The 12,935-nt window shown below is 41.6% G+C and overlaps 1 protein-coding gene across 1 annotated transcript in view; it reads left to right on the forward strand.

Moving 5' to 3' along the window:
- The window catches only part of CDHR2 (cadherin related family member 2), a 245,259-nt gene that overhangs the window by 158,401 nt on the left and 73,923 nt on the right, over positions 1-12,935 (forward strand). The window contains exons 21-23 of the mRNA XM_073620461.1: positions 602-651; positions 1,899-2,050; positions 2,150-2,252. Of these exons, the coding sequence (XP_073476562.1) occupies positions 602-651; positions 1,899-2,050; positions 2,150-2,252 (305 nt within the window). The remainder of the gene's footprint in view (positions 1-601; positions 652-1,898; positions 2,051-2,149; positions 2,253-12,935) is intronic.

Genomic DNA, 12,935 nt, shown 5'->3' on the forward strand with positions numbered 1-12,935 from the left:
AAAAAAAAATAAACTGCTCCAATGACTACAAAGGAGCTAAAAATAACTAAATTTACGTAACACCCTAACAGCCTATCTAGGAGGGTGCTACAGTTTAAAAAAACATTGTAAAGCACACTGACATATTTTATTAATGTGCTGGTGTTTTTTCTTTCTTTTTTGAAGCAGGTGTATGGCCATGGTAAGTCCATTACACTGCTGTATAAATGGGGCCCTAAGTGAACTCAGGACAGTAATAACTTGCAGATTAATACTAATTACTAATTAATACTAATCCTAGTACTCACAAATTTCACTCTTCAAGACTCAGATATACATGTACTTTTTGAGCTCCAGAGTACATGTGTGAATATATCTCTTTGTTTTCTGAGCAGATAAGCTTTACAGGACACTTGGAGGCTGCATTCACCTGGAAAAACATGGTCAACACAGTCGCACAATATAACTAGAAACAAACAATCAAGGAAACACACCTACATATAGCATTCTACAATACTGATACTTTTTGTTTATATTGTTATAACAAATGTACAATTTGAAAAGAATTTTTACCAAAATATGATGACTGAGCTGTTTGTTTAATTGATTTGTATCTCTATAGTGGTTATTCCTGAAACTGCTGTCATCAACACTGAAGTGGCATCTGTGAAGGTATTTCTCTTTTTATTGTAAAATTGCAATGTTCTATCTAAAATGCCAGAATACCAGGCATTCTCTTATTTGTCTATATGTATAAAAGTTTGTCACCTAACCACATAAGAACCACTGCAGCTGCTACGGGGTAGGTAGAGCATATGTAGAAGAAACAGAGATCAGAGAACACTGAGACATCCAGCTGTGACTAGAGCAACTTGGAGATTGCCTATTGCTGCCTTTATTTAGAGAGGTATAGGGATTGCAATTTTGCTGAACTCTTTCTATGCTTGTTGCCTGGCTAGTTTGCTGATCCTCTGCATTCAGTACTTTGAGTCACTGACCCTGAACAAGTATGTATATCAAAAAAAGTCAGAGAAAAGGTCATAAGTCCTTGTCTGCACACTTCTTCTGAGTTTCTGTAGGTTTTGAAGTTAGAGGATTAGTATACAAACAGGCAACTAGCACTTGCAGCATGGCAACCTCCATGTTTCACTCAGTGTTTCTAAAGGCTCTTCTTTAAAATTAAAATAACAAATGTGCTATACTTTCCTTGTCTGTGGGTATTGCACACAGCGGCCCGGAGCCTCCTCTTTTGGGCCCCCCTGGCAATCTTAGCTCATACTCTTCTCCAAATAGCACCATAGGAAGCAGCTTCTTTCTATGCTAACCTACCTACCTTGAGAGCCATGTGGTAAGAGGTCAAGGGGGCAGCGTGTCTGGCACGTATATGTAAATGTGTAATTAACATGATGGCACCCTCTAAATCACACTAATTGTACACTCACTGCTAAGCCTGTATAATAACAAAAAAAAAACAGCCTTTTCTTTTCTCATCTTTTTACAAATCTGCATATTGACCAGTGGCGGTTGGTGCTAAACTTTTTCGGGGGGGGGGGGGTATGCGGCAAACAAACCCCCCTAGGTCCGTACTCACCCCTCCAAGGTTTGCGTTGGCTCCCCTGGCTTCTCCTCCCTCCCAATCTGGTCTTCTTTAGATCCGCCTCCTGTCCTGTTTGGCAGGGAGGAGAAGCCGGAAACCAAAAGCCAATATTCATTCGCTAGTGTCACAAGTGGCCCAGCCTTATTCAGGCCAATTAGAGCCTCAGGTTCTAATCATGTGCTTGAAAAAAAAACCCTCATAGAAACCTATGAGTCTGACCCCCCCCCTGCACCCCTTATGGACCGGCCGCTCCTTGACATTTTGCCCACTGTGGCCAGATGTAAATTGTAAAGAATATTTACTCTTTTTTGTTTATTTGCAGGCACAAGATAAAGACAGTGGGCAAAATGCTGAGCTATTATTTTCCATCGACAAAGTGGATTTTATCTTTTCGTCTGGTGGAGTCCAGCAACTTGGCAATTTATTCACTGCCGTCACAATCAATGAAAATAATATTTACATTGGCTCCATCAGGTCAGTTATTAACATAATGATTAACAGAACATTTTCCTTATTTTACATTGATCTACTGAATGTAAAATTATGAACATGCTAATTATTTTCTCTTTGCAGAGTTGCCAGCAATCTCGATAGAACATTGAAGGGACAATATAATGTAACAGTCAGAGTGACCGACAAAGGAAACCCTCCACTTATAGCCATACGCTCTATAACAGTAAGACAGCAACACATTAAAACAATGAAAAATGATACTGTTCTATACAACTCCAGTGTCTGTTTATGATGGTATGTCATGATTGGATGGGACTTCAAGGCCTCCTGTTTCAAGGAATACACACATTTTGTGTACCATTAAAGCCAGATACCCATAAGGCGTGCCTGCCACGCTCCTTAAGCTAGACTCTTTTAATGGGACACTTTTTGGCAGGTGTCGACTGTTGTGCTCTGAATGATGTGTAAACCCAAGCAGGAGGTATTAGACATTTAGGGAGGTACCACTACCTAGAATACGTCTGCTGTGTCCCTATGTCCATCCATCAATGGTATACAATCGTTGGACACTATTTTGGAAGATACATTTAGATATGCTGTGCCTTTTGGTCTTGAGGATGCTACTCATTGTGCTTATTTGAATAAGAGCTTCACTATTATAATATTTTGATTTTCTTGGATGCCCATGGCTCACCATTGGAGGGAAGCCCTACAGATGGCAAAGGGACAATAATTTAGCTTTTAGATTTAGTATATTGATCATGAGTTATGTTGGGGTGTAATGGGGGACATGTCCATTTGGGATATTTGTTTTTAAAGTGAAACAAATAATTAAGTCCTGCTAGGCTAGATACCTTCAGTTGGCCCTTTTGCAAGAGTAACTATGTAAAACAATAAAAATATGTGCCTGTACTGTTGAATTCAGTAATGCACTGTCTCACTCTGCTCTGCACATGCTCAGTTGCTCTCCATTTTTAGCATTGTGCCGAAAATCAAAGCCACTAGAGGCTGATCCATTGACAGCCTACATATTTACTGTTGCTCAGGGGCTCTGAGCTTTAGCAAAGTGACAGCCTCTGGCAAGAAGTAACAGGAACAGCGCTGGAGGGAATTTACAAAATACAAAACATAAAGAACATTATCAAGTTGTTATGGGTTAAGTTCTGCTTTAAGTCGAGGCATGGTTTTTTAATGTGTGTGTTATCTCATATGTCAAATTCAATCCTTTTTTTGTATTTTGGTTACAAGTGGTTCATGTTTATACATTCATATGTTAGACCCTGTGTATTGAAGTCATAAATTGAATAAATGAACATGTTCCAAGGAAGCCATGTTTTCGTGTAGCGCACCCATCTACTCTGAGCAGTGAGCACTAAGTCTTCCAGGTTGTTGATATCCTCTACCTTGTTCAGGTTACCTTGTTCTTTAAGTTCTGGTTTAGAGCATTAAAGATAAAGCATAAAGACTTTTGTATATCGTTTATTAAAAAGACAAGAAAAGGGGATTAAACCAGATACAATGGGTATAGAAAAGAATCACCCCCCTTTAAAATAAACACATTTTGTTGCTTTGCAGCCTGAAATGAAGACAGACATAGTTTTTGTTTTAAATAAATAAAGTGATCTTGTACAGTTTCTCCAGTGTCACTCTGTGGATGACCTTGTGGTTAAATGGTATAAATCAATCAATCAATCAATAATTTGTGAACCAAAGCAAATAATACAATAAAATGTCGAAGTATAGTGCATAAAATGAATAAAGTTTTTGTTAGTTGAGCTTCCACCAAAAAGCGTGCCTTCACCAAACATCTCAATGCTCACAGAACTCTCACCTCAATAATGTGAATAGAAGGCCTTATGGATAAATGTATGGGTTGATGGGATCCAGGCTCCAGGCTCTTGAAGTATCGCTAATAACTCCAGACCACCTTGTCCATCTAGACTGGTCACTAGAGTTTCTTCTACAGGCTCTGATCCAGAGCTGATCCAGAGCAACTAATTATTGATTGATTGCTCTATACCATTTAACCACGAGGTCATACACAGAGTGACACTGAAGAAACTGCACAAGATCACTTTATTTATTCATTTGTTATTACGTGTACTGTGAACATTTTGTTGAACCAACTTTTGCTTTAATTAAAGCCTTTAGTCTGTTGGGATATGTCTCTGCTAACTTTGCACATATAGACTGCAATATTTGCCCACTCTTCTTTGCAGAACTGCGCAAGTTCAGTTACATTTGATGGTGACAGTTTGTGTACTGCAGTCTTCAAGTCATTCCACAGATTTTCTTTTACAAAGGGTTTTATTGATAACCATAGCAATTTCACAGTTTAACAGTGTAGATAATGCATCATGAATAAACATAACAAAAAGTTTAGCATCTTATAAATAAAATAAGTATGCTAGTAAATCAGAGAAAAACAAAACAATAAGAATATAACAGAGGCTGAAAACATTTTTGAAAGGGAGGTTAAAGAAAAGCTAGGGGCAGAGATTAGTTGAGAAGGGAGGAGTAAAGAATAGGGGAAAGGAGAAAAGAGGAAGAAAGGGGGGAGGGTGGGTCCCCGCGGTGGGGAGCAAAAGTGCATTAAATCCGAAGAAGGTGGTATCAAATCTAGTGGGTTTAGTATATTCGACCCATGGCCTCCATACCTTCAGGAACTTATCATGAGTGTCCGAAAGGACAGCGGTCAGCTTTTCGTTAACCATTATATCATCCATGCGATTCTTAACCGCCTCATAACTTAGTGTCTGTGTCTTCCATGCCCTAGCTATCGTTAGTTTGGTTGCAGTAAAGAGATGCAGAGCCAGCTGGCGCTCCGGGCGAAGCAGCTCCGCAATTGGTTTGCAGAGAAGTGCCTCGAACGGATCCTTTTTGAGGTCAGCATGGAGTATGCTTTGGAGGAGGGAGTAAACTCTAATCCATAATCTGGGTACCCTCGGACAGGTCCACCAGATGTGCGACATTGTGCCCTCCTGGGAGCACCCTCGGAAGCACAAGGGAGAGTAGGCTGGAATGAACCGGGCCAGTCTAGCAGGCGTGTAGTACCACCTGTAAAGTATCTTATAGGCATTTTCTAAAAAGATGACATTCTTTGAGCATTTGGATATTGCTAAAGTCATGACCTGCCAATCCTCCGGATCGAGCTGTTTTCCTAGTTCCCTTTCCCATTGAAGGTGACAGAGTCGTGTCGGTGGTTTTTTAGAGGTAATAATAGAGGAATAGATCAGTGATATTAAACCCGAGGTTTGGGGTCTTGCTCTGCAGAAGTTCTCGAAGGGGGTCAAAATGTAAGGAGTCGGTTAAGATTTTATAAGCCCCTGGAGAAAGTGGCGAATCTGCAGGTAGCTATAGTGTTCACGTAACGGAATATCGATTCCACAGATTTTCAATGGAGTTTAAGTCTGGGCTCTGACTAGACCATGCAAGGACATTCACCTTTTTCTCCTTCAACCACTGTGTGGTAATTTTTGTTGTGTGCTTGCTAAAGGCTGTAATTAAAGGTAAACAAAATACTGATATAAGGGGGTGATCCTTTTTCCATCCGACATGTTGGTGTGATATCTTTCACTTGGATGTTATAAGTTGCACTAGTAAATACAGCTGGATAAAACAAAAACTGTGTATGTCTTAATTTCAGGCTACACACAAATAAAATGTGATTAATTTAAGGGGGGGGGGGGGGGGTTCTTTTCTATACCTACTGTATTTGCAGAAAAAAAAAGATATTTCAAAAAGTAGAAAATAGGCAAATTAAAGTAAAGGAAACTAAGAATGAAGTGTACTTAACAAGGCTTCACCTGATCTGTGGTTTCAGAGTGCAATTCAATGAAGCATAAATCTGGTCCATTGTATCAGAGCCACTGGCCCTCAGAATGACTTGTTTTGATGAAAAAATTTGAGATCTGAAGCTGCAGTTGCACCAGCTTTTTGTAGCATCACTGAGCCTTCCTGTTACTAAAGAAAAAAAGTTAGGGGTTGGGAAGTTCAAGTGCTGAAATTTTTGTATATGTGCCCACTACTTTAACCACTAGCCGACCAGGTGCTGTCGTTATACGGCGGCAGGTTGGCCCTCTTGCGCAAATCGCCATAGCTGTACGTCGGCTCGCGCAGTCACGATATCGAGCAGGCGTGCACTGCCGGTAGTGTGCTCCCGCTGCACACTGCGGGAGGGTGCTTGCGGGTCGGGCGGACTTGATGTCTGCCGATGACCCGCGATCGCCTAGTACAGAGGCAAAATGGGGATCTGCCTTTGTAAACAAGGCTGATTCCCATTCTGACAGGAGACATGACAGAGAACCAGTGGTCGGGAAAAGTGATATCTGTCATGTCCCTGCCAGCCCATCCCCCCTACAGTTAGAACACACCCAGAGAACATAGTTAACCCCTTGATCTCCCCCTACTGTTAACCTCTTCCCTACCAGTGTAATTTTTACATTGATCACTGCATTTTTATAGCACTGATCAATGTAATAATGTCACTGGTCCCACAAAGAGTGTCATTTAGGGTCAGATTTGTCTGCCGCAATGTCACAGTCCCACTAAAAATTGCAGATCGCCGCCATTACTAGTAAAAACAATAAAAAAACCCACAGTCCCTAAATCTATCCCATAGTTTGTAGACACGATAAGTTTTGCGCAAACCAATCAATATACGCCTATTGTGATTTTTTGTTTTTTACCGAAAATATGTAGAAGAATATATATTGGCCTAAACTGAAGAATAAATTTAGTTTTTTTCATATTTTTTTTGGAGGTGTATTATAGCAAAAAGTAAAGAAAAATATTTTTTTCAAAATTGTCCCTCTTTGTTTGCTTATAGTGCAAAAAATGAAAACCACAGAGGTTATCAAATACCACCAAAAGAAAGCTCTATTTGTGGGAAAAAAAGGATGTCAATTTTGTTTGGGTGCAGCACTGCACGACCGCGCAATTGTCAGTTAAAGCGATGCAGTGCCGAATTGCAAAAAATGGCCTGGTCATTAAGAAGGCAAAGCCTTCCAGGGCTGAAGTGGTTAATGTAATTATATTGATATTCTTAATTACCTTAACCACTTCCGGACCACCACACGCAAATGTACATTCCTACTTTGGGGACGGATATCGTTGTTATGGCAGCAGCTAGCTGCCATAACCTCAGTATCCCCGAGTTCGGACGGCAGTCCGGTACAAGATAAAAGTGGTCTCTGCAGCGGATTCGCCGCAAGATCACTTTTATCGGAGGCGGGAGAGGGCCCCCCCTCCCGCCGCGATCCGGTGTCCTCCGCTGCTTACCAGAGCCACCGGCACCGGCGGAGGCAATCATGTCTGTCCCCTGGGCTGACGTGGAGACGAGTGAGGGAAAGATGGCCCCCAACCCATCTCCATGACACTGCAGGGCGGAAGTGACGTCAAAACGTCACTTCTGCCTATAGCTCTTAAAGGGCCAATTTATTTTGTTTATTTTTTTAAATGACAACATTTTTTTTTTTTACCCCAAATCTCATATTTAAAAGGGATGTTTACATTCCTTGTAATAGGAATAAAAGTGACACATTTTTTCTTTTTAAAACAGTGTAAAAATAAAAAGTAAAAGGTAAAATAAATAAGAAAAAAAAAATTTTAAACGCGCCACGTCCCGCCGAGCTCGCGTGCAGAAGCGAACGCATATGTGAGTAGCGCCCGCATATGAAAACGGTGTTCAAACCACACATGTGAGGTATCGCCGCGATCAGTAGTGCGAGAGCAATAATTCTAGTCTTAGACCTCCTCTGCAACGCAAAACATGCAACTGGTAGAATTTTTTAAATGTCGCCTATGGAGATTTTTAACGGTAAAAGTTTGTCACCATTCCACGAGCGGGTGCAATTTTGAAGCATGACATGTTGGGTATCAATTTACTCTGAGTAACATTATCTTTCACAATATAAAAAAAAATCAGCTAACTTTACTGTTGCCTTATTTTTTATTTCAAAAAAGTGTATTTTTTAAAAAAAAGTGCACTTGTAAGACCGCTGCGCAAATACGGTGTGACAGAAAGTATTGCAACAACCGCCATTTTATTCTCTAGGATGTTAGAAAAAAAATGTATAATGTTTGGGGGTTCTAAGTAATTTTCTAGCAAAAAAAACAGTTTTTAACTTGTAAACACCACATCTAAAAAAGAGGCCCGGTCTTAAAGTGGATAATTTACGGTTAAGCAACCAACATATTATTACATAATTAAACAACACATTGATAGTGATAAAGGTTGATAAAGGTTCCGTGGGCCTCTTCTATGAACTCAGATCTTTAGTTCTTTCCATAGATTTTCTATTGAGTTCAGGTGATTGTCTGGGCCATTCTAGCAGCTTTATTTTCTTTCTTTGAAACCAATTGAGAGTTTCCTTGGCTTTGTGTTTGGGATCATTGCCTTGCTGAAATGTCCACCCTCGTTTCATCTTCATCATCATCATCCTGATAGATGGCAGCAGATTTTTATCAAGAATGTCTTGGTACATTTTTCCATTCTTCCTTCAATCACATGATTGCCAGTACCGTATGCTGAAAAACAGCCTCACACCATGATATTCCCACCTCCAAACTTCACTATTGGTATAGGGGTGTTTTTGGGGTGATGTGCAGTGCCATTTTACCTCCAAACATGGTGTGTATTATGGCATCCAAAGAGTTCAATTTTGGTCTCATTTGACCAGACTATATTCTCCCAGTATTTTGAAGGCTTGTCTAAGTGTCATGCAGCAAACTTTAAAGAAACTTCAACATGGTTTTTTTTCAGCAATGGAGACTTTTGCATACAAGCCATGATGGTTGAGTAAGTTACTTATTTTTTTCTTTAAAACAATTGTACCTGCTAATTCCAGGTCTCTCTGAAGCTCAAGTGGTCCTTTGCTCTTGGACATCTCTTCTGATAATTCTTTTCACTGCTCTGTCAGAAATCTTGGTTGTGGACAGTTTATGGTGAAATGATGTTCTTTCAACTTTTGGGTTATGGCCCCAACAGTGCTCACTGGATCATTCAGAAGTTTAGAAATCCTTCTGTAACCAGTGCCATTGGTATATTTTACAGCAATAAGGTTGTGAAGGTCTTGAGAGAGCTCTTTGCTTTTATCCATCATGAGAAGTTTCTTGTGTGACACCTTGGTAATGAGACGCCTTTTTATAGGCCATCAACACCCCCCCCCCCAGATGGATTCCCTCCCCTCCCTTCCCTCCCCCCTTTATTATTAATTTGCTCATAATATAGTATGCCTCCTTTCCTTCAACACTCTACTGTTTACCTTCATCGTTGTCTACATTCTTTCATCTCTACTGCTCCCCTCCTCTCCTGCCAGTAAAGTATTTTTGGACTCAGTCCACCTATACCACACTTTCCTAAATTTTTTGGGGGCTCCTCTCGCCTCATATGTCATTTTATATAAAAGTATATCAGCATTTATTTTTATCCACATTCCCAAGGTGAGTTGTTCATCATGAATCCATCTTCGAGCGATCAGTTTTCTCACGCCAAAATAGAGAAGTCTGAGAAACAGTTTTGTATTTGTATTAATCTCTTCTTGATCAAAAATCCCCAACAGGCACCTCATAGGAGAACATATGTTTGGAAGATCAAAGTGGTCAGATATGAACTCGGTCACCTGGGACCACAATGGTCTTATCTTAGGACACTCCCATACCATGTGAAGGAAAGTTCCCTCATCTCCCCCACATTTATGACACTCTGGATTGTCCCTTCTGTGCATTTTAAATAATCTGGTTGGAGTGTAGTACATCTGATGTAAATATCGAAGCTGTATCATTCTATCCGTGGAGGAAATCACCGATACAAGATATGTATCGAGCATCTCCTGCCACAATTCCTCAGTCAGTTCCGGAATAAAAGTCATCCATCTAATTCTGGTCCTAGCAGTCAGGTCAGGGCCTCCCACTCCAATCTCCTTGTAGTATCTAGATATACGCTTAGTCGGTTCCGGGTCGATCAGAACCCTTTCCAAGGCTGTGTTTTGTACCTTCACCTCCCCCCCCCCACGAACTGGGCTGTCGCTGCATGTTGCAGTTGAGTATATCTGAACTGCCAGGTCCTAGGTACACCAAACTGCTCCCTTAGTTGTGCAAAAGATGTTAGCTTACCATCCTGGTATATATGATGAAGATATTTTATCCCAAATTTGGCCCATCTATGCCCATCCTCTATTTTACAGAACTCCTTTAGGGACTTATTGTACCAGAGAGGACAATTAGGTGATAACCATAAAGGATCATCCATTATTCTCTGCGCACATAGGTGAAACACCCTACCTGGTAGTGCCATAACAGACCCCACCCCTCTCCCTGGTATCTCCTTTCTAAACAGCATATTTAATAATGTTTCCTGAGATGTGGCCACAGAGTAGTGGCATTAGGTATCTGGGGGAAGCACCACCAATGCAAGAATGTCATTTGGGATGCAAAAAAATAGGATCTCATATCCGGCATAGCTAACCCCCCTCGAGTTATTGGTAGCTTCAGGATTGCTAGAGATAACCTGGGGGCCTTGGATCCCCACAAGAAATCCACCACAATGGAGTCTATATATTTGAACAGTTTCACCGAGACATATACAGGCGAGTTCGACAGAACGTACAGTAGCTTTGGAAGGAAAATCATTTTAAATAGGTTTATGCGACCCATCACTGTCAATGGCATATTCCTCCACCGCTGCACCTTCTCAACTCCCAAATATTTAAATGATTGGGACAGTTGAATGGGAGAATCCGCCGGGACCGACACTGTGTCATCCATAGCAAACAGGGACGATTTGCTCCAATTGATATGGAACCCACAGTAGTCTCCGAACTCCTGTATCAACCAGAAGGCCGTGGATAATGAGGCACCCGGATCCTGCAGATACAAGAGCATGTCATCCGCATAAAGGGAGACTCGTTCCTCAATCCCCCCCACCTGAAGTCCATTCATGTGAGGAGTATCCCTTAGTTTTGCCGCTAGAGGCTCTATGGCCAAAGCAAAAAGAAGGGGAGATAGCGGGCATCCCTGTCTGGTCTCCCGGAGAACAGGGAAGAGCTCAGATATAATTCCATTTACCCTCACCCTGATCAATGGATCAGTGTATAACAGCTTCACCCAGGATATAAATATAGGTCCGAATCCCAATATCTCCAGGACACCAAACAGATAGCCCCACTCCACCGAATCAAAGCCCTTCTTGGTGTCCAAGGAGGCCACCACTCTCTCCCCGGAGTTATCATGTTCAGTCTGTAGGTTAATAAATAACCTTCTAACATTCATTTGTGCACAACGCCCTTTTATAAAGCCTGTCTGATCCGGGTTAACTAGCTTCAGGATTACCGACTGTAGCCTCCCCGCCAACACTTTCGCTAGAATTTTGGTGTCGACATTCATCAGCGAGATGGGTCTATAGGATTCACATTCTTTAGGATCTTTACCCCCTTTATGTATTAAGACCACCAGAGCCTCTCTCATAGAGGGGGGAAGTCTCCCCTCCCGCCTCGCAGTCAAGAACACTCGAAGTAGTCGGGGCGCCATTCCACCAATAAAAGTAGTATACCATTCCGAGGGTATACCATCTAGGCCCGGAGATTTCCTAGGGGCAAAAGAAGCTATCGCCCCCTCAACCTCCTCCACAGTTATGTCAGCTTCCAGTTCATCATGATCCACATTTGTTAACCTAGGAAGATCAATATCATTCAGATAATTTTCTAGAGTGTTACCTCCCGGTGGGATACATGACTTGTAAAGTTCTTTATAAAACTGGGTAAAGACCTGTAGTATATCCTCGGAATTACTCACCTCCATCCCATTTTGGTCATATATACTCATTATGCATATGGGTGTGTATTCTGGTCGTGCCAAATATGCTAACAGTCTGCTATTTTTGTCCCCAAATTCAAAAGTACGTCTACGCTGTGCAAGTCTGAGCTTGGTAGTCTGGTCAGTCAGTATTTCCTTGTATGCCCGCATCTTATCCTGGAGAGTACGCAAGCCCTCCCTAGTCGGTCGCCTAACGTATTCTGCCTCAGCTAGAGATACCTCACATTCCCTGTTCAGTATTGAAGAGGCTAGTTGCTTCTTGAAGCCACTCACCTCCGCCATGAATACCCCTCGTAAAGTAGCTTTGAATGCCTCCCACCTTATGAGATCAGAACCAGCGTCCCTGTTTTCCTTCCAGAACAGCTGAATAGTCTCAGTACATTTAATTTTGACATATTCCTCCTGTAACCAACTAGCCTCCATCCTCCAGTGTCTGATTCCCTGTCTCTGTCCTACTACAATATCTACTAGCATAGGTGAATGGTCCGAGTGCACTCTAGGTAAGTACCTCGCCCCAGCCACCATTTGCAGTCCCTCCGGTTCAACCAACACAGTGTCTATCCTAGACAGTGTTTTATGCGTCTCAGAGTAACAAGAATATTCCCTAGTCTCTGGGTGTCTCGCCCGCCATGCATCACAGAGGCCGTTAACTGACATCCACTTCGCTAGTGGTGTTGGCGTCTTTGGCGGTGCATCTAACTTGTCCATTGTCGGATCCACCACCGCGTTCAAGTCTCCCAAAATGAAAATCCTCCCTTCTGCTATCTCATAAGCCGCTTGAAGCATATCATTTAAATGAGACAAGGAGAAGGGAGGCGGGACATACAAATTCACAAAGGTCATGAATCTATTATGAGCTTTTATCACTATGATAACATATCTACCCTTTATATCTGTTTTAATTGCATGGATATATATGGGTAGAGATTTAGCTACTAGTGTGGATACTCCCCTAGCATATGAAGAATAACTTGCATGGTAGGCCCCAGCAATATGCGCCCTTTTTAGAGAGAGAGTCCTGGAGCCCTGCAGATGTGTTTCCTGTAGCAATATTAAATGTGGTTTATATTTTTTAAGATAGTCAAAGATCAGT

This window comes from Aquarana catesbeiana, linkage group LG03, assembly GCF_042186555.1.
Source record: "Aquarana catesbeiana isolate 2022-GZ linkage group LG03, ASM4218655v1, whole genome shotgun sequence".
Lineage (NCBI taxonomy): Eukaryota > Metazoa > Chordata > Amphibia > Anura > Ranidae > Aquarana > Aquarana catesbeiana.